Source organism: Poecilia reticulata, linkage group LG8, assembly GCF_000633615.1.
Source record: "Poecilia reticulata strain Guanapo linkage group LG8, Guppy_female_1.0+MT, whole genome shotgun sequence".
In the NCBI taxonomy this organism is placed as follows: Eukaryota; Metazoa; Chordata; class Actinopteri; order Cyprinodontiformes; family Poeciliidae; genus Poecilia; species Poecilia reticulata.
In genome coordinates this window covers 13,154,360-13,175,368 of record NC_024338.1, presented here as the reverse complement: position 1 = coordinate 13,175,368, position 21,009 = coordinate 13,154,360, and the positions used below count along the sequence as shown (strand labels likewise).

Genomic DNA, 21,009 nt, shown 5'->3' with positions numbered 1-21,009 from the left:
TTTTAACCTTTAACGTGAAGGTTAAAACTCGCTACATTTACCTCGTTATGTGCGCGAGGTGAAGGAGCGTAAGGCGCGCATTAGTGTACGGGAAAACATCATCGGCGCGCCGCCCCCTCCAGACGGGGTTTTGGCGCCCCCTCTGGTGCTGCGCCCCTATGCGTTGCATACCCTGCATACCCACTTTTTGCGCCACTGCACAGGATATGTTCAGCTAATTTAAACCTTCACAGACCCCCAAACAGAATCCTTCACAAAAGACTATTCACTTGCTCACGCATGTCATTTTGTAGTTATTCAACCTGAATGATTTGAAAAAAATGAGTCAGCGATGCAGAGTTCCTGTAGAAAAGCTCAATAATGAAAAACCAAGTAAAGTAAGAAAAGACTCCTTCATTTCTGCTGGATCCAGTCATTATGTTCATGAACTGAAGAAAGAGAAGCATCCAGATGTAATCGTTTTTTTCATTTCTTCTGAAGTAATGACTGCTCCTGTGCATAAGGTCTAAAATTGACCTGGACCATAAGAAAGTTGAAATGGGCCACTACCTTCACTTAACTGAGCTACGTCAGCGAGATTAAAATGGGAATTATGCCAAACAAGCAATAAAGACAACCTCTACTACTCTTATTGTTTTGCCTGAATCGTCCACTAAGACCTCAGTAGAATGTGTGAAGGTTCTCAAAAAGGTAAATAATAACCTTCCCTTTGAGACAAGAGTTTTCTTGGCTTGCTTAAAGTACCAGTGGTACAAAAACAAACATTTAAATGGAAAATGTTGAAAGTGGGGTTAGAAGAGACAAACAAACTGTGATGTAAAGTGAAATATTAATGCACAAAGCAGACAACCTTGACAATTTCTCAGATAAATCTTGAAATGTGCTGCGTTACACAAGCAGAAGCGACATTACTGCTTCCTTTTAACGGCCTTGAAACTGTTAAAACAACAAACACGTATAGATCTCCTTCAGGTTGGAGAGGATGGATGTGCGAGGGCGGACTCAGACGAGTTTCAGACATCAAAAAGATTCAGCCTCGTGAGTGGGAGCATCCTGAATCCCTTTGATCCCCTTTTCTGGCCTCCACGATCAAGGAGAACATGGCATATTAACCTGCATTTGAATGCACTGGCCACTACATTCCACGATAATGTGCACACTAATGTGCGCAAGTGCAACTGTTTTATCTGATTTGTGCATTTGCGGTGACAAGATGCAGACTGTTAGGCTGTAACAAAGGTCAACCGTCTGACCATGACCCGATGCCTCTACTCAACCTCCTCATGCTGCAGAGTCTGCGAAACCCCTCTTATCAAATGTTTAACTAAACATTACCAAACTGCCGGAGCACCAAAGTCCTGCTGACAGTAGTTTATGTTGGGATAACTCTCACAGCGCTGCAGCAAAGGCTAAAGGCCAAGGGAAAATAAGCAGCTCTGACCCAAAAGCACTCTTTGTCTCAAGCAGAGATGGGCAGACAAAGAGCATAGGCAGATGCTGTTGAATGCTGATCGGCTGGCATTGTGCTGTTCCCCTGTATAGCTTGCTGCTTCCCAAAACACTGAATATAAATGAGAAGAGAGGAAGGAGGCTCAGACTGACAGCACACAGAGGTACAATATAAATTCTTATCAGTATTCCAAGTGAAACTGACTATGCATAAGAAAAAGAGGGGGAAAAAATGTATTAAGTTTGAGAAGTGCAAATTTAAAAAAAAAAAAAAAGGTATAAAGGTTGTTAATTGAATGGTGCAACACGACATGTGTTATGTTTCCGAGCCAAACTATTCCATTTAGAAACCGTGACATAGTTTTAAAAACTGGATTTACTGAAACAAGAGAGACTTCCACATCTGTTTAAAACAGAATCACCATTTACCATGTATGGGTGATGACATGTCGCTTGGAATGTGCATCTGCTGTAAGCAGTAAACGGTTTTCTTGACTTGCAGGAAAACTGTAAGTCAATGGGATAATGTCGAATGTTTTTGGATAGAACATAAAAAGGATATGGGTGCACATTCCTAACTTATGAAAACACCTTAGTTCAGGGGTGCCTCTAGGGCTGGCATCCTGCATGTTTTAGTTCTCTCCCTGGTGGTTGTAACAACCTCCTCAGCAAGTCAGTGTTCCTCTTAGGCCTTCTAATGAGCCATCATTTGATGCAGGTGTGTAAAACCAGGGAGAGAACTAAAACATGCAGGATGCCGGACCTCGTGGACCGACTTTGGGCACCCCTGCCTTAGTTGAAAGTAATTTTACTAACAGGACAGAATTATGTTCGTTCACACAAAACATTCACTGATAGAAACACTTTTTGCGCCAGGATGATTAGAAAAATTTGAAACCTGGCTTCAAAGGACATAGTAACCCAAGGCACACATGCATGACACAATCCACTCTAATGTGATGACAGGTCACTATGCAAGAGTCGGCATCCAGAATACCGAGTCGACTGTGGCTGTTGTGAAAAAATGTGTTGTGTTAACCATGTTTTTAACTTATCTCTCCTCTGTCAGTACAAACTGACCGCTGTTATAAAGTTCTCCACATGTTTTCCAGTAGTCCAAATGAATGCTTTTAAATGACTTGCTAGCCTTCCAGCCTCCCAGCTGATGCACACTGGAGCCTTTCCTCACTACTTTCTTTTTGGGTGGCCATTGTGTTAAGAACAAATGCCCCTGTTTTGCATTGTATACGTGGCATAATTCATTAACTTTCAGCAAAGTTCTTGGCTGTCTTTTGGCTGTGTTCTTTCCATCGATCTTTTTAACCTGTTTCTTCACTGTAAACATACAAATGAGCACTTAGTGGAAGCTACAAACCCTTAACACAGTTGAAAAGTGCTCTTATAAATATGAGGATTTAGGTTATTTCAACAGAGAAAAAACAGCTTACCGGGTGTAGATGCCGTTTTTGCGGCAGAATGAGTTTTTCCCAGAAAGGCGTCTGTTGTTGAGCTCCAGGGCAGGGAAGCGTCCTTCATCCAGACGTACCATCTCTCCATGGGTCAGAGGAAGCGAGGTGCAGTTTGAGTGGTTGCCTAGAAGATTTTTTTTATGAAGATGACACTTTGTTTGCGTTGGGATGAACTCTCCAAAGGAAATATGCTACTCATATATTTTTTCAAAACAAGCAATTTTACGAATCACTTCTATTCTTTTGTAAGATATGCAAAAAAAAGCTAAAAAAAGGATAACATTATTAGATAATAATTAACTTTAGTTAAACAGATCATCCACAGTAAGACACAAATTCTAATGATTCTGTCCACATGCACTACTAACTACATGGACGACTAGATTATTTAAAGAAATAAGCTTTATTATGGCATAATTACCATACGTAATTACCAATGCAGATAAACTGGGTTTCTTAGAACAGTTGTGTCAATTAGGATAATTGACAATTGCGCAAATTTCCCTCTTGATGCGATGGCATAGGAGCTACTGGTGCTGTAGTTTTACAATTACTCTCCATCTAATTAATGGCCCCGGCATTAAGCCGCTGCCAAGCCATTTGTCGTGTTATTGATCCTCGCTGCAGTTCAAGTCGGACAATAATATTTGTCTACTTCAGCTCCCTTACCGATAACCTTTACTCTCATGTTTCTGTTGTCAGCCAGACAATGTAGGAAAATCAACATAATGGGTTTAATTGTGAGTGCCTCCGCACTCTTGTTCTATAAAATAGACTTCAGCCGGTGAATCATTAAGCTTCCGTTTCTCTGTAGACTTGTCCAAGATGAAGACCAATTCCGCCCCGCGGCTTAAGTTGCATGAGCACAATGAATGCGTGGCGGTCAGCTGCATTTCCTACCGTCCGTTTTCTTGGTGTACTTTTTACTCTGGCCTCGGATAATGAGGATGAAAACAAGGAGGAGGATGAAGATGAGGCCGACCAGAGCAATAACGACCAAGAACCACCACTCCTCGTAGAAAGGAGACACTTTCTGGGCTGAAAAAAACAAAAACAAAACAACCATTGAGAAGCAAAAACATTCAAGTAGACCCAATAAAATGCACAGGTTTAGTTAAAAAAAAGAGAAAAAAAACAGTATCACTGACAATTTCTTCCAGTAAATCAAACTAACAGCTGAAAATCATATTATGTTAAAAAACAATATGATGTGGTTCAAACATAATTTTCTATTAGTTTTGATGATTATGAAATACAACTAATAAACACCCCAAATTCGCTCAAATTAAGAAATTATCTAGGTAACACTAGAATATTTTAGTACAGGAATGTTGGCCAAAAACCATTGACTGATAGGTGCAGTTTTAAGCAGAATTTACCTGATATGGAAGGGGACGGGGCACTGGGGGAGCCATAGCCATAATCGTTGACCGCAATTACTCGAAAGTCATAGGTGACCCCTTCTCGAAGCATTTCCAGATTGAGCGTGTATGATGTCACTTCTTTGGGAATGTCTTTAATAAGAATATCCCACAATCCTTCATCTGTTTGGGCAAAAAGACATGTTTACAGAAACCGGTGGCGCATCGCACAGACTCAGGAAGGTGTGGTCGCTCACCAGAAGGTCTGGCCTCAATCACGTATCGCGTAATGGGCGCACGGCCTTGATCTCCACTTGTCCAATGCAGAGTGAGGGCAGAGCCATATCGTGAAATAAATGGCTCTCCAGGAGGACCGGGGGCTCCTTAGGAGGTAAAAATAGCCGGGCATCACGTCACAGATGTTCTTCAAAGGCTTTATTGCTTGACATGAGAGAGAGAAACCGGCGATACATAGCAGCCTTATCGGACAATACCTTCGCCAGGACCGGTAGTGATGTTGGCCTCCACTTCAGGGCCGTACGTGAGCGTTTTAGCCCGAATGCGGTAGTTGTAAGTGACGCCGTCTGCCAGGTCTTTGATCTTCATCCACAGAGGAGAGCTGCCCTTTACATCCACCGTCACTATCTTACTGACACCTGGAGTGCGAGGAGAGGAGTCTGTACAGGAAACACTAAGACTCTAGATACTGCTTTCAACAAATCACAGAAAACCAAGCTTTGAGCAAAGATCAGAAATAGTTACACAAGACCAAAAAGGCAACCAGGGACAAGAGTATTTGCATGGAAAGCAGAAAAATGTTTTATTTCCAGTAGCTCTTTAGTTGTCAAGAGAGAAACAGACCAAGAGATATTTATGTGTTTATTGCTTTGCTTGCTTCACTTTGTGCTCACTACCCAAGGGACGACAGCAGCTTTAGTTCGGCTTTCCTAGTCTGCTCTCAATTATTTGACAATCTGGTCAAGGAAACAACACTTAGCCAGCTATTAACCATGTTTCTCGCAGTAAAAGAGGAAGCTGTAGAGAGGCACACAAGAGCATTCCAGCGTAATTTATCAGCCTTGCCTTATACGTTACTGCAGGGTCTATACCCATCTGCAACAAATTAGAACACAAGCTTAAGCAGCATGATTTAAAAACGAAAATGGTTAAGAGAGGAGAGGTTGTAAATCACTGCCTGAGAGAGTCATCTGAGGAATGTCAAGAGAAGAGGAACGTTGTCAGGCTACAGGCGGATTTTCCTCACCGTCGACTGGAGTGCAGGGCTCATAAACCAGACGGTAGCCTTCGATGATGCCGTTGGCCTGCTTCGGCTCCCCCCAGGACACGTTCACCGAAGTTGTGGTCAGCTCGCTGAAGTGGATGTAGCTGGGAGCAGTGGGTGCTTTTGACAGAAGGATAAAATGTAATTACAGTCAGATCCCTCATTAGACTACAGTGACTCTCAAAAGGATTCCAGTCAATTCAACTTTTCCATATTTCGTCATGTCGCTCCCATAAACTCTCACCTAATTTACTTCAATTTCAATTTGAAGTCATAAAACGAACACAAAATAGTGCACAGTGGGAGGAAAAGAAGAGATGGTTGCCGTTTTTCTTTTCAAATTTGAAAAGTGTGGAGGTAATTCGTATTCAGTCCCTTTCCTCCAAGGCCTTAAAATAAAACCGAGAAAGACCAATTCCATTAAAACGTAACTTAATCAGTAAATAGTCCACTTGTGTATAATTTAAGCTCTGCATAAATACAGCCATTCTGGGAAGGAATGAAAGGCCTGTTAAGAGGAAAATAGAAAGGAAAAAGGCAACTGAGGCTATGGATACAGTTTAAACCAAAGTTAGGTTATAAGGCAATAACCTAAGCTTAAAATATCTAACATTCAATTTGTACCAAAAATGAAAAAAAAACAAAAACAAAAAAACAATGGAAACATCATGCTGTGGGGATGCTTTGCTGATTGGAAAAATAAATGAAGTAAGATTCAGGGTAATACTTGGAAAAAAGCATGTTTTCAAAGAACACCTTCGACCAGGACAATGACTTCAAACACACAACTGGAGCTACAATGAAATTGTTTAGATCAGACATGTCCAACTATTGTTTCTGGAGCCCTGTTGTCCTACAGTTGTCAGATGTTTCCCTCATCCAACACGTTTGAATAAAATGGCTGATTTGTATCCTCAGCATGCAGTCAAGTTCCACAGAGTCCTACTGAGATTTTTTTTTTTTATCTGTAAAGCATTTTGAAAACCACCATATTCCATCAGATTTGGGTTTGTGGATGGAATGAGACAAAAAAACGAAAAAGAATACCTTCACAAGTGTTGCAAAAGTATCGCACTGTTCTCTGAACAAATGTAAGCCATTCCAAAGTACATATATATTTTCATAACATGTAATTGATGGCATCGCAAAAACAAATTTTGATTATTTTTCATGTAATTTATCATTAAGGACTTATTACTTTAAACAAGTCTCTCCGTTTGCTTTAAGCATTTTAAACAGCAACACGACTTTATTTATAATGAAAAGAAGTTGAATTGCACCGAAGGGAAGACTGAAAACACCACGAGACGAAACAAAGAGACACAAGAACAGCAGAAAATATTCAGCTGTTGTTTCTCTTAAGGTATTCTACTAGATTAAGCATATTGATTTATCATCTGGATAAAGGAGTCTGTGACTGGAAAAAGTCGACTGCGGCTTAGAAAATCAGCCTCCGACCTTGAAGAAGAGCTGTGAGAATTCTGCCTGCTGAGCCAACCCCGATTCAGCTGAGTGTCAGGATTTAGCCGCAATTCAGCATAAGGAATGAAAGATCACAAAAGCTTGTATTGGCTGTGTTCCCAGTCCTCAGTGGTGAAAAGAGCCAAAATTCCAGACAGTGTTTTAAAGTTCTCAGCACTTTCTAACCTTTATGAATGTCATAACTTTCAAAGGGCACAAAAGAATCATTCTGACTGTAAACATTCTCTTTTTTTTTTTTTGCTGAAACCCCACAGGAGGGAATCTAACTTGCTTCTAAGCAAAGACGTAAAATTGTGGCCAGAATCTAATCAGCACCCATCATTCTTGATAGTCCTTTTTTCATGTTACTCTACTGTTCCTCACTGTGGAGTGCCCTGAAATAATAGGCAAAAAGCCTCTGATCTCTCATGCTATTCCTCAAGAGACGACACTAAACTGCTTAAAAAAATAATAGCATAAAGCTTCCTGCTGAATTCAAGCAGTGGCTGAGTTTGCAGAGTTCCAGAAACTCAAAAACTCCCATGAACTGACTTTAAAGTCATCTATTATTCTCTTTATAGGCTTCTTCTGGGACTACATCATATAACCCACATGAGAACCCTACACAGTGTCTAGATCTGGAGAGTGGGGTATCACTGAGTGCAAAAAACATTTGCAAAGTTAGCATTGGGTTGGAAACGTATGAGGCTGCAAAGTGGAGCAGGGTGCTGAAAAAAAAAAAGGCTTGGCACCAAAATAAATGCCGGTGGTCTATTGAATAATCTTATCCGCATTTGCACCTGCTTGCTGAGTGCGCCCTCTGGTGGGCAGGGAGCGTGGCCCATCCCCTGCAGCATTGAAGGCTGCCACGCTGATCATGTAGGTGGTGTAGCCTGTCAGGTTTTTAAGCTTCACCCCGAGCTCTGGCAGGAACAGAGTTCGCAGGCGCTCCGTCTCGTTCTGGAGCTGAAACTCCCAGAAGTAGATCTGCGGACAGAGTCATCGCATGGCTTTTTTGCGGGACAGACAAATACTGGAGGCATAATTGAAAGCGCACGCAATCCTGATACCTTGTAACCCTGTATGTCTCCGTTCTGAGCATCCAGAGGAGGCGGGTCCCAGGTAACGTCCAGCTGAGTAGCTGTTGAAGACTGGACCACCACGTTTTGAGGAGGAGCGGTTGGGACTGGAGGGAAAAAGGGAGAAAACGTTCAACGATAAGCTGCTTTTGTTTGTTTAAAACCTGAGGAATAATAACTGGAAGTAAAACTGGGTGCAAACTGAGAAATTAACCCTACCCGCCTCTCCGACAAACACTTCCTGCGGTGCACTGCTTGGACCCTCCCCAACCGCATTATACACGCTGAGTCGGATCTCGTAGCGCTTGTGTTTGTTCAAGTCTAACATGGAAGAATGCAATGCGGCATTGTAATCGAGGACTTAGAGATGAAAAAGCAAAAAACTGAAAATAAAAATCCAGGAGAAACACCCATTCACACAAATGCCACGGCGAGATAAGATCACACCCAACACAGAGAGCACAGCGGTTCAGAAATATAATGCAAACTGATCAAAAGACGTGGAAGCATGTGGGAAGACTTGCCAGTGATTAAAAAGAAGGAAACCATGCTGAAATAATGACAGGGCAGCTGGCAGAGATTAAAGTCTCACACACATACACACACACACACACCCACACACACACACACACACACACACACACACACACACACACATAAATAAGAAAAAGCGGTGGCTACAGCTGAGTGGGAGGATGCTGCTGACTATTGCTGTAAATAACACAAATCCACGACTTTGTGGGAATAATATTCACTAAATGGTATTTAAGCTAAAGGACAGTGATGGGAAATCCACAAGGGGCAATGTAAGACTTACTGTCGAGTTCATACTGGGTTAAAGAGGATTCTGTCAAGTTTCTGATGCTGTATGGAGCTGGGAGGTCGGACGCAAAATAGGAAATATTGGGAGATACGAGAATTTAATCATTATTATTATTTATCTTTTTTAAAAAGACAGATGCAAAAAAGCATGTCAGTAATATTATTAGAGCTTACATGTGAAATCAGCCCAGCTTGCAGAAGGACTGTTTACTGTGCGGACAGAGAAGCTGCGAAGGCGATCGTAGTGCAACTCCCTGTACCTGACTCTGAATCCCAGCAGAACGCCGTTTAAGTGATCCTCTGACGGGGGCTAAAAGGAAAATGAGACCTTCTTAATGTATAACATCTTAATATTATTAAAGAATAAAATATCGGATGCCCTCAAAATTCTGAATCAACATTTGAAACGAGGCAAATCATCCAGCAAATACCTGCCAACGAACCAGTACTGATGTGGTGGTGTGAGGAGTAACAGACAGTATGGTCGGGGCTTTGTCTGGAGCTTCACAGGATTAAAAGATATGTTAGCAGTGCTGACATATTGTATAGGGCAGCTTTTGCAAAAAAAACATACTGTTGACAAACTATACGCTGTAAGAATTCAGAGCCCACTGACTCACATGAGGAATATTTTAGTACACCAAAAGGGTCCTGAAAATGACAGCTTGTTCGGTCCACCGATGAAGTGTTGAAGGTGACTTACTGTCCTGTAGCGTAGTAATGGCCTCGCTCTCCTCGCTGTATTCGCTGTCTCCAATGTCGTTTGTGGCTTTAACTCGAAACTGGTAAGAGGTGAAAGGCTTTAACCTGTAAACAAGAGGAAAAAGTCATTTATAAGCAGACGTTACACAGGCGTTTAAGTGAATCTGATCATTTAAGAAATTCAATTAAAAAGGTAAAAACTCAAATACAGATTTATTTCACATATGTACATATGTTTAATTTAGGTTACAGCTAATCGCACCTCAAAATTTTATTCCTTGTGCATCAACTAAAGTCAATTTAAAAAAAAAAAATCAATCGAGACATTGTATGTCACGGCTATGTTACGACTGTTGATTTGACATTTGTCCAACAGACAGTAAATGACCCTCTCCACAAGGAGGGTAAGCCACAAAAGGCCATTGCTATAATTGGATTGCCATTGCACACCGTTGATGGAAAGTTAAGTGGTAGGAAAAGCATGTCAGAGAAAGCAAGCAACCGAATATCTGCAGGCTTCAGGGGACTGTGATGTATTCCACATTCGAGAGTTTGACAGAGATTGAAAAGGTGTGTCAACAATCACTATTGCAAAAGCTGATTCAGTCAACTGAATGGCCAGTCAGTTCAGCTTGACTGATCAACAAACAGGCCAGATCTGAATGCCTTTGAAAGTCTGTGGACCTCTGTCAAGGGACAGATGAGAGACACCAGACCCAACAATGAAGACCAGTTGGAGACCATCAAAGCAACCTGGACTTCCTTAACACCTTAGAACCACAGGCTGATCACCTCCATGCCATGTTATATTGATATAATAATTCATGAACAAAAACCAAGACACACTGAGGCCTATGCTTATATATACCATGCAACAAATATATTACTTTTATCATTATGATATTTACCTGTCCACTATGTAGGAGTTTGTTTCATGGCTGACTGATGCTGAGTGAACTGTCCAGTTGCTGTCCGGCAGCTCTCTATACTGCACTGTGTAGTAACGAACGGGAGATAGGCCGTCGCTGCCTGGTTCCCATGACAACAGAACTCTGCGAGCCTGGACATCTTCTTGAGGAACGACGGGACGACTGGTGGGTTGAGGCCGAGCTGAGGGGCACACACACACACACGCGCACGCACGCACACACACACACACACACACACACACACACACACCCACNACACACACACACACCCACCCACACACACACACACACACACACACACACCCCCACACACACACACACACACGCACACACACACAATCCCACTTAATCTAAATATTGAGAGGTAAATACACTTTAAAAACACATTTGAGATGCAGTATCTTACGCTCACCTCTCTTCTCCGTGGTGACCACCAGCGCCTCTGCAGCCTCACCCCAACCTTTGCGCGTCTGAGCGGTGAGACGGAATATGTAAACCGTTTCGGGTTTCAGTGTCGCTGCCGTGTACTGTCGCGCGCTGGGGCTCAGCACATCCACAATGGCAGCGTTGCTGTTCGAAGAGTTTCTTCTATAGGTGATCTGATAAGCTGAAATATGTGAATGGGAGTGAAATCAAAGTGAACAAGTGTGGTAGTTTAAAATTAAAACATAAAGGGACATTTTATGGAAATTAAATGTCTAACGATTGAGTCGCAATGAATAAAAATAACATTTTGGTCGTGAAAATGTTTGTTCATCTGCCTCGTGTTAAGTTAGCAAATATTTTTCCTGTTTTATGTTTTGGTCCTCCATAAATGATTTCACGTCGTTTTTGACTTTCAGGAATCCCGCAGCCTTTTGAACCCAAGTGCTATTTAAAAATGCAACACAAATAACTCTCCACTTCCTCGCCCGACCGTGTAATCTTACCGAGGATGATGCCGTTGGGCTGCGCAGGGGGCTGCCAGATGAGTCTGACTGAAGTTGTTCTGACTTCAGGGAACAGAATGCCAACCGGAGGCCCTGGTACTATCACACAGACAATAACATAGAAATTATTAATAGTCCTTAGAGATTTGTCTATTATGAAACAAAATAACCTAACAAAGACAGCAAGAACATGTTTTTACTTTGACACAATGCGATAAAACTTTAAGCTTGCGGGGAAAGCCGCAACATTTTCAAAATAAATGTTGGAGCACATCTATGCTTTATTCATTCATGTATTTATTTATTTATTTTTGGCGTCCTGTAAGCTTTTTTTTGTTTTTGTTTCATATAAACTAATAATAACCAGTATCAAAGTTGTATAAAATATAACAAGTCAAAAGTTTAAATCTATATGAAAACAAGGTAGAAACAATAAAATATACATAAATAAATACTCTGAGAGAAAAAATACCTTAGAAATAAGAGAATATAGTCAGAATACAGTAAAAGCATGGCACATAGATATTTTAACAATGCTGCATATTTGACTTTTTCACATTCAAGGCATAACAGACCACACCCATTTGTCTCTATAGAATGGACTGTAGCAAATATTATTAAATAAGCCATTCCAAACCAGTAGTTTCCAAATATCTTATCCCAAACTATTGGTTTGGAATTAAATCCACATTTTGATCATCTAATGTCTGATTTGTAAAAGTCGTGTTTACCATCATCCAGTGTCCTCTCTAGAATAGGAGGCGAACTGCTCCTTCCGTCTCCGATTCGCGTGAAGGCCAGGACTTGGATCTCATACAGAACATACTTCCCCAGACCAGTCAGCTGGACACTATGACTGTTGTTGCCCTCTACTGTCCAGAAGTGGGGTGCTGCGTCCGAATCCTTCTCCTTATACACAACCTGAATGACGCAGAAGTTTTACAATGATGTGACTTCTAAAAAAGGAAAAAAAAAAACAACAGAAAAGTAGTTGGAAATAGATGAATGTCAAATTAAAATGACCTTGTAGCCCAGGATGAGTCCGTTGCGGTCTGCCTCTTGGACTTCTCCCCAGCGCACGAGAATGCTGCTGGAGGTGGTGGCAAATGCTGACACATTTGTGGGGCCACTGGACGGCACTGCAGTAGAAGACTGTATTGTTTTACTGCCGTTCAATAATAATTACAGGGTCTGAGTTCTCTACATTCACTCTTAATGCTCCTCACCAGACTCCCTGGTCCTGCCATGGACTGCTTGGCTCCAAGGTCCTGACCCGATGCCGTTGACAGCCTGAACTCTGACCTCGTACTCTGTCCACTCTTCTAAGTCCTCTATAGTGAACTCTCTCTCCAGCCGGTCCATGATGACGTGAGACAGAACGCCCCCTTTTGATCCTGCTTTGAAGTACTGGATGCGGTAGCCGACAAAATCTGGATTGCCATTGTATTCCCACTCTGGAAGAGGCTGAGAGGATATTTTTTATTTTTTTACCTTCCCACTCACGGTTTAAACCAATATGAATTATATCTTCCTTGTCTGGGTCCATAATGAAGTAATAACACATGAGAGGCTGCACTTAACAGCAATTTAACAACACACAAAAGGCATCAACAAAAACTGAGAGGCAGTTAGCAGTTTATAAAGCTTAGTGCTTAACCCAGTTAAAACAGAATTGCAGGACATTTATATAAGTATAGTGATTCTCTAAAGTGTACACACACGCCTGGTAAAATGCAATTTTTTCAATGTAAAAATTACACTTTCTTCACATATGATCTTACATATATCCTGTAAATTTATAGTAAAAAAAAAATCATAAGAGTAAAAAGTATAGGTTTTATAATGTCCAGCTTTAGTGCTGGTCATTAAGCTATGTCATCAGCCTGCAGAGTAGATTCCACTGCTGACAACCCCCTGATTCTGTAAATCCAGGTAGATCCGCTCTTTTTAATCTTGCAATGGCTTCGGTGATATGACAAATCTCTGTGACTCATGTCTTAAGCACCGGTGCAGGGATGTTAATAGACAGATGTGGTAAAAAATACACTGCTAAATGCTGATGCAGAAAGCAGGCATCCCAAGGACACCAGAATGTTCAGCTTTCAACATCCCTATCAGTAATATTTCCTGTGCTCATTTATCTTATTAAAAAAAAATCCCCAATAGTGTAAAAGCGAGAGCTGAAAAAGTTACTGAATGTCAAACTTTATAAAACCTAATCGCCTAAATCTAGTTTTTACTAAGCTTATCTACCAACTCAAGGACATTTTGCCAATTTCTTTTTTAGTCCCATCATTACATTTAAAGCATATACTCAAGAGAGACGTTAAAAGAAAATAAGCCATTTCAAATCGTTCATCGCAAAATCTGAAAAATGTCCCTGAAAATCTAATTAAACTACCCAGTGTCATGCTGTTTTTATCAGGACCAGTAGGCAGTGAAGTCTTACCACCCAGCGAAGCCACAGACTGGTCTCACTGGCTGTGCGAAGGGTCACGTTGGCAGGGGAGATGTCTGGAGGAGCTTGAAGCGTCTGGATCTTCCTGGACGGCTGACTGGGAGGACTGGTGCCAACAATGTTGACCTGACGCATCCTGAACCTGAAACAAATGAAACCTGCGGTTAGCAGACATAACCTCTCAGCCATCCATACTGTTTAATCGGAAAAAAAACCAATAACCACAAAAAAAAACCCTCACATCAGATAGTCACTGTAGTTTAATAACGGTATGACATTGAGCATCATAGTCTATCCCAAAAAGAAAAAAAAAATCAATGTTTGTAGAAAGAATTGCATAATTATCCTTTCAACTTACAATAATATGATGCTTTGTGTTGGTCCAAAACATCAAATCACATTGACATACATTCAAATGTGTGATTCTAATAAAACAAAATATGAAGTACCTTTAGCAAAGTCATTTAGAACATTTTGTGATATACTGTGTTTTTAACCATACAACTTAAAAAAAAACAGTAGTACCAAAAGGCAACCAACTTAAACTGAGGAGTAAAATACAGGGTGAAAGAATAAAGACATGTTCAGTTAAATTTGAGTGAAGTGGGGAGGATGCTTTTTATATGCATTGCATGTGTGTAAAAGTTTGTTGGTATGCATGTGTGCACCTGTAAAAAGTGTAAGGGTTTAGGTCGAGGACCTCCAGCGACCTAGCATCAGGTTCATTAGCCAGCTCCTGAACCATCAGCCACTCTTCGTTTTCCCCAATTATGCCAATCTGAAATGCACAGGGACATGAGCTTGCATAAGCAGCTAAGCAAATGAAACCGACAAAAAAAAAAATAAATCCAGTTAATGAATGCGCTGTTATTGAAAGTTAAAATAAAAGTGAATTTTTCTTACCTGAGCTTCAACCAACCAGCGAGAAATCGACGTCTTCCCATCATAGCCTGGTTTGAACTGCAGGCTGACCGAACGTGGGCCGATGTTAGAGATGGCCAAGTTGGTGGGAGGACCGGGCAGCTCTGTTTAAAGAAGATTTAGAGGGAACCAGCAAACAGATCGTGTCACGGCAGAAAAGGAGCCGGCCTCTTGTCCAATCAGTTTCTGTAATTGTCATGTCACTTCTCAGCTCTCATTAGAACACTGACCTGGAGGCACACCGGACGATATGGTCGATGCGGAAAGCTGACCTTGGCCTTTGGAAGTCATGGCCGCCACTTGAATGGTGTAAGTAGTGAGTGCAGTGAGGCCTGTAACCTTATACTCCTGAGTCAGGTTGGGCAAGTAATGGGTCACTCTGGTGTTGGTCCTGTTGAACTCCTCCCAGGAGATACGATACCCTGGAATACATTTTAAAATATTGTAGCATAAACCAAAAAAAAAAAAAAAAACAATCTTCAGAGATTTCAGTAACATAAAATAGGGCTCTGATGTGTTCACTTCAATTTCTTAAAGTATTGTCTTGTTACCACCACACATTTCAATCTACTTTATTAGGACTTTGTATGACAGACCAGCACAGAGACGTGAATAATTGTGAAGTTGAGCTAAAATGACACATGCCTTAAGAAGCCACCTCATTAGTGAAAATACTCCATGAGTGGGATTTAATCTCAGTATAAACACAACTGTTCTGTGAACACTTCAGAGGTTTTCTTTCTTTTTTTTTAGAAAACATGGGGGAACAATCAGCATTATAAAGATCAAAGTACAACATAAAGGTTGGTGATAAAGTTGTAGAGAAGGTTAAAGCAGAGTTAAGTTATAAAACACATCAAAAGGGGAAAAAAAACATATGTTTGGTCAAGCCATCATTGAAACATAAAAAAAAAGAACAGAATAAAAGCAAGTCTACTCAAGCGCCTAAACTGAGAAAGTTGGCAAGGAGAACATGAACTAAAAACAAAGTCAGGGTGTAATTGGAGGTGCTAGAAAAAAAAAGACATGCAATCTACAGGTGCATGGAGGGTGGCAAAGATCTGGAAAGGTCAAAACTTCTGTGACAATTGAGGTACTGAACTCCCTCTCCCACTTCTTTATTAACCAGCCAACACATTCTGGTTAAAATAATGGGGAACATTATGAGCGCCCCTAAGGGCCTGAGCAGGAAGAGACCACGTCAGAGCCTCAACGTCACCGCTTTCGAAAAACGACTTAAAGGTGAAAATGATGCTGAAGAAGAACCAGAAAATTCAATAGGTGATCATTCATAAAGGGGGTAGTGTTGCTCAAATATTCACCTCAACAATATAGTACATTGAAGTTTGTGGTTGTAACGAGACAAACTTTTAATAGTTCGGAGGATTTAAGTCATTTTGCAAAGCACTGAAATATTACTTTTTAGCTACCTGTAAGGATGCCGTTTTTTTCTTGTGGCTCCTTCCAGCTGACCTTTAATGAAGTGTCCAGGATGTCTGTGAAACTAAGGTGTCCTACAGCACCCGGGGCTAAAAACAGAACCAGCAAATATCGAATCAGGCCCCAAAACATCACTCTTTTCAATGATTTTAGTTAAATTCAATCTAAACAAAACCTCGCATTTAAGAAAAAAACAAAAAAAACATACTATCCTCATGTGTTCGTAACCGCTGAGGGGGGCTACGGGGCCCATCTCCAGGGGTAGTGAAGCATAACACCGAAGTGTAGTATTCTGTGAACTTTTTAAGGCCAGAGATGTAACCCACATGCACGCTGTCCTGAAAGTTGGGCCGCACCATAACCGCCGTGACCTCATTAGAGCGACTGGGTTCCCATGCCAAGAGCTGGAGATGAGGCGATAGAAAACACGGGAACATTGTGCAAGTAATTAAAAATAATAATAATTTTTTAAAAAAGTTATCGCAAGCAATTAACAATAATTAAGCTCATAACAAGCTGAATAATGAGATTTTCAGCACAATGATATGTTATTAGTTCTTTATCAGATGAAGGCAAAAGACTGCCCTGCTACCACTAGCCACTAGAGTGCACTAGTTGACAGAACGGAGGTGCTCACCTTGTATCCTTGGTTGATTCCATTGATAAACTGAGGACTTGGGGCACTCCAGGTGTAACGCACAGTGGTGGAGTTGACAGCTTCAGCTTGTACGTTTCCTGGTGGCACAGTGGGCACTGATCCAAAGAGAGGAGAAAACAAGAGATTCAGGGAGGCATAGAGATTAGAGAAGACACGGGGAGACAAGCAAAGGGATGAAAAGAAAGAGGAATAGTAATGAGATGGGGGGGAAAAGCGGGACTTGGAATTTTACAAGAGCTATTCTTTTCAGACCGGACTTCCATTCGAAGCGTGAGAATCAGGGTGAGGGAACCTCGATATTAGCTCATTTGGGAAGGTAAGAACACGGCAGTCAAACGGGGTGTGAGAGCGACTGCCTCAGGCGGCTTCCAGGTAAACCCTGCAGCGGTTTATTTGAAGTGAGCACGCCATCCTGATGTAACACCGGAAAACAGTTAGTGAGTTGCACATTAATGACACTGATGGGACCATATCAGTCCTGATGTCCCCTCTGAGTTCTCTCAAAATCCCATCTAAATGTTAACACTGATCCAGATTTAATTATTCCGGGGAATAGAAAAAAAAAACCCCAACAATTGCTGTATGTTTAGCTGAACAACGTAAACACCTATCTTATTGGCGTTATTCAATGAAACAGCTCAGCTGATGAAATCCATTTTTTTGCAGTTGAGGCAAAATATCTAGAAAACTGAACACTTAAGACTTTTTCTAAACACCAGTCTTTTGTTTTATAAGAAATGTAGCCCCACATCAAAGCTTATTAAGATCTTTGACTTATAAATTAAGTGGGTATCTCACAGAGTGTTGATTTTTTATTTTTTCAAAACAGAATCCATTATTCCTGAAACATGTGAAGTATTTTCTAATCATCTGACTGTGACAGATTGGCAGAAATACATGCCATTCCTTTACTAATAACAACAGACATTGTGCAGTGGGAGAAAACATATTTTTCTGTAGGTAGAGGAACTCTTACTGGCGCTGTATTTATTTATTCATTCATTTTTTTTGCCTGAAAATATTTAGTGATGCACCGTTTTCTCTGAAACACTTGATTTAGCATGACAGGGATTCACAGTTATGAGTCTGTTTGGTCTTCTAGAACTTTAAAAGGCCTAAAAATGCATAAAATATGCAACGCTTGAGGTGTTCCATACGGTAAAGGCTGTTGCAGGATTTTAAACTACATATTAACTTTGATGTGATTGGCCAAGACATTTACCAAACCAAGCAAAGGCCGGGTTGTCAGTATTCCTTGTTTTCTTGTTTGTTCGAAGCTTTTTTTTTATGAATCGCTCCTATTAGTGTTCAGATTTATACCCAACAATAAAATTCTATTGACAGTCACTGTGGGAATGTGTGATTTAAAAGGCTGAGCCTCATTATTTTCTAAAGAGCCAGGCATTTTGAAGCTTAGCTCCTTCTGGAAGCAACATAGATTTTGGTGATTTATAGTAACTGTGACTCTGATCCTCACAAGAGAGAGAAAGGAAGACGAGTATATTTGAATCAGTAGGCATGACGGTACCACGGAGTGTGAAAGGAAAGTTCTAATTACTTTACTCAGCATGAACAAATGAAGAACAAATCATTCTAAACCAAATCCTCAAGAAACGTGGCGAGGTATGACACAAGAGTGACACTTGTCAGAGAAATTTGCATTTGGTTGACAGGATTAATTAAATATGTTCTAAGAAAGTCCAACAAACTTTTTTTAATTATTCAGAATAAATAAACATTTCTCAACTCACAAGTTGTTATAACTCTGAATATCATTTACAAATGATTTGGGCGAAGATTAGGTGCATGTTTTAGCAGAATGTGGTACAGGTTAAACATATTCAAACCTTTTGAACGTTTTGTTTTTGTACTGAAACTGCGTAATCTGATATCCCATTAATACAATCCAGTAAAACAGTTGCTTGGCTGAGTAAATTAGTCCAGGAACCAATCAGTAACAGAGTAAAGATGCGGGTAAAGTTTATAGTGTCATGATCCGTGGTTCTATGTGTTTATTTTCTAGTTTCTGTGTGATTCTGTTCCCTGTTGGTCCTGTCTCTGCGTCTTTCCYCGTTGATTGTCTCCCAGGTGTGTCTCGTTCCCGTGATTGCCCCGTGTGTATTTAGTCTCCCCTGTTGTCTGTATTCTTCGTCGGGTCCTTGTCTATCGCTTGTCATAGTTTGTCTACTGAATGTCTATTCCTTGTTGGTTGATGTCACCTTCTCCGTGCTATCAGTTTCCTCGTGCTGTCTCCCTGTTGTTCCTTTTGAGAAGTCCTTATCATTAAATTCATCATTTACCGCTACATCCTGGGTCCTGCCTGCGTCTTCACTCACCGGTTAAACACCGCTCCTTGACATATAGGAGGGATAGATTATAAAATATCATCAGACATGCCCTGCAGCGCTGTTCAATCCATTTTTCACAAATCTAAAATGTATGGCACAGTTGCAAATCTGCAAAGACATGGCCTTCCTACACTTGACAATCCGGGCAAGCAATAACCACAGAAGCAGCCAAGAAGGTACCTTTGGAAGAGCTGCAGATATCCACAACTCGGGTGGAAAAAACTAGTCAACACAACGAGCATTTATTGTGCACACCTTACACCAGGCCTTTGAGGAGGAGTAGCAAGAAAATCATGGTTGAGAGACAGTCCTTAAAGTTTGCCTCAAGTTGAGAAAGAAAAAAAAGTAAAATCCCCTTCCTCCCCCCCCAAAAAAAATACATAGAAAATTGTTGTTGGAATTGATCATTTGGTTTCCAGGGAGCAAAATCTCCGAATGATCGGGGAGATGGTCTTAATCAATAGTTCTTCTCAGGTTGGCGGTCGTTCAATGTTTTCTTTGAACCTTACCTGCTTGTTTAACTAAGCGTGGACAAGGTACTCAACCATTTTTAGATGAATGTGTGTCTTTTGTTTGTTCAGCCAGTTAACTCAGATCCATGAATCATTCAGATATATAAAAAAAACCTCTTCTAAGCACAAAAGATGAATGTCAAGTGTTGTGTCCTCCAACAGCAGATAACAAAGCAAACAACTGTACAGTGCAGTAAAGAGGATTTGTTCCCTTACAGATTTATTCTCACTTCTATATTATAGTTTTGTTAACCAAACAAGGCTAAAATCAGACTATAACATCCAGAGTTAAGAAAATATGCAGTTTTCTAATGATAGTTTCATTAATTTTAGGGGGGGGAAAGTGACTATAGGTTGCAAAAAACACCATCAAGCATTTGAAATAACTGCTAATTAGTTTTTTTTTACATCACTGTGGAGGAATTCTGCCACCATGTTCAATGTAGAATTGCCATAATTCAACCACACTGGAGTAATTTACAAGTAGAATCCTGGTGTGCTTGAAATGACTGTCCTGCTACAATATTAAGCTCGAGATCATGGCCAGGCATTATCCTACATAATTTGCTCATTAAAAATCTAACTCATGGTTCCACTGATAATAAATCGGCAAAGAAAACCATCTTACTGAAAGTCTTGATGGATCATCATGATGTGTCCTGCCAAATGTGTGGCAGGTTTTTCTGATCTTTTGGTTGCAGTGGTTCCTTTGCAACCAGCTGGAAAAATCACTGATGGTAATTGCGGTAGGCAGCAACTCCGGGGAAGATTGACCACTTTTCCATCTTTTTTTTCAATTTGTGGTTAATGGCCCTCATTGTGGTTTGCTAGAGACCAAAAGCCTCAGTGAATGGTTTTGTGAACCTTTTGCAGACTGATAGATGTTGCTGATTTATTTCTCATTTTTTCTTGAATGTTTTCTAGATCAGGGCATGACCTTCTGCTTTTTGTAATGGATATCAGCCTACTTCCTGATGTCAGGGATGTTATGTTTAATTGATGTCCTTTTTCTAAAGGTCTGGCAGTGATCAGGCCTGGGCGTGCCAAGTAAAACTGAATCAAAAATGTTGAAAATCATAGATAATTTAGGATTTAATAAAGTGGGCTAGACTCATTTGGATAGTCTTCCCCCACCCCTAGTTAATTCATCTTTTAAAAACAGCTTAGATTATTTTAGATAACTCTACAT

General features: G+C 40.7%; 1 protein-coding gene across 5 annotated transcripts in view; it reads right to left on the bottom strand.

Moving 5' to 3' along the window:
* Nucleotides 1-21,009, bottom strand: part of LOC103468816 (protein sidekick-2-like) — a 105,538-nt gene that overhangs the window by 3,037 nt on the left and 81,492 nt on the right. For 3 of the 5 annotated variants that reach the window (XM_017306304.1, XM_017306306.1, XM_017306307.1), the window contains 26 exons: nt 16,940-17,055; nt 16,511-16,706; nt 16,293-16,391; nt 15,093-15,284; nt 14,845-14,966; nt 14,610-14,719; nt 13,933-14,083; nt 12,710-12,947; nt 12,507-12,622; nt 12,215-12,404; nt 11,484-11,582; nt 10,967-11,161; nt 10,534-10,735; nt 9,627-9,730; nt 9,355-9,425; nt 9,098-9,233; nt 8,919-8,975; nt 8,321-8,422; nt 8,093-8,208; nt 7,823-8,009; nt 5,544-5,681; nt 4,774-4,956; nt 4,537-4,662; nt 4,298-4,462; nt 3,819-3,956; nt 2,898-3,042 (listed from right to left, as the gene is read on the bottom strand). In XM_017306304.1, coding sequence (XP_017161793.1) covers nt 2,898-3,042; nt 3,819-3,956; nt 4,298-4,462; nt 4,537-4,662; nt 4,774-4,956; nt 5,544-5,681; nt 7,823-8,009; nt 8,093-8,208; nt 8,321-8,422; nt 8,919-8,975; nt 9,098-9,233; nt 9,355-9,425; nt 9,627-9,730; nt 10,534-10,735; nt 10,967-11,161; nt 11,484-11,582; nt 12,215-12,404; nt 12,507-12,622; nt 12,710-12,947; nt 13,933-14,083; nt 14,610-14,719; nt 14,845-14,966; nt 15,093-15,284; nt 16,293-16,391; nt 16,511-16,706; nt 16,940-17,055 — 3,694 coding nt within the window. Of the gene's footprint in view, nt 1-2,897; nt 3,048-3,818; nt 3,957-4,297; nt 4,463-4,536; nt 4,663-4,773; nt 4,957-5,543; nt 5,682-7,822; nt 8,010-8,092; nt 8,209-8,320; nt 8,423-8,918; nt 8,976-9,097; nt 9,234-9,354; nt 9,426-9,626; nt 9,731-10,533; nt 10,736-10,966; nt 11,162-11,483; nt 11,583-12,214; nt 12,405-12,506; nt 12,623-12,709; nt 12,948-13,932; nt 14,084-14,609; nt 14,720-14,844; nt 14,967-15,092; nt 15,285-16,292; nt 16,392-16,510; nt 16,707-16,939; nt 17,056-21,009 lie in introns of those variants that run through there. The other 2 variants (XM_017306305.1, XM_008416144.2) reach the window with 2 other exon arrangements.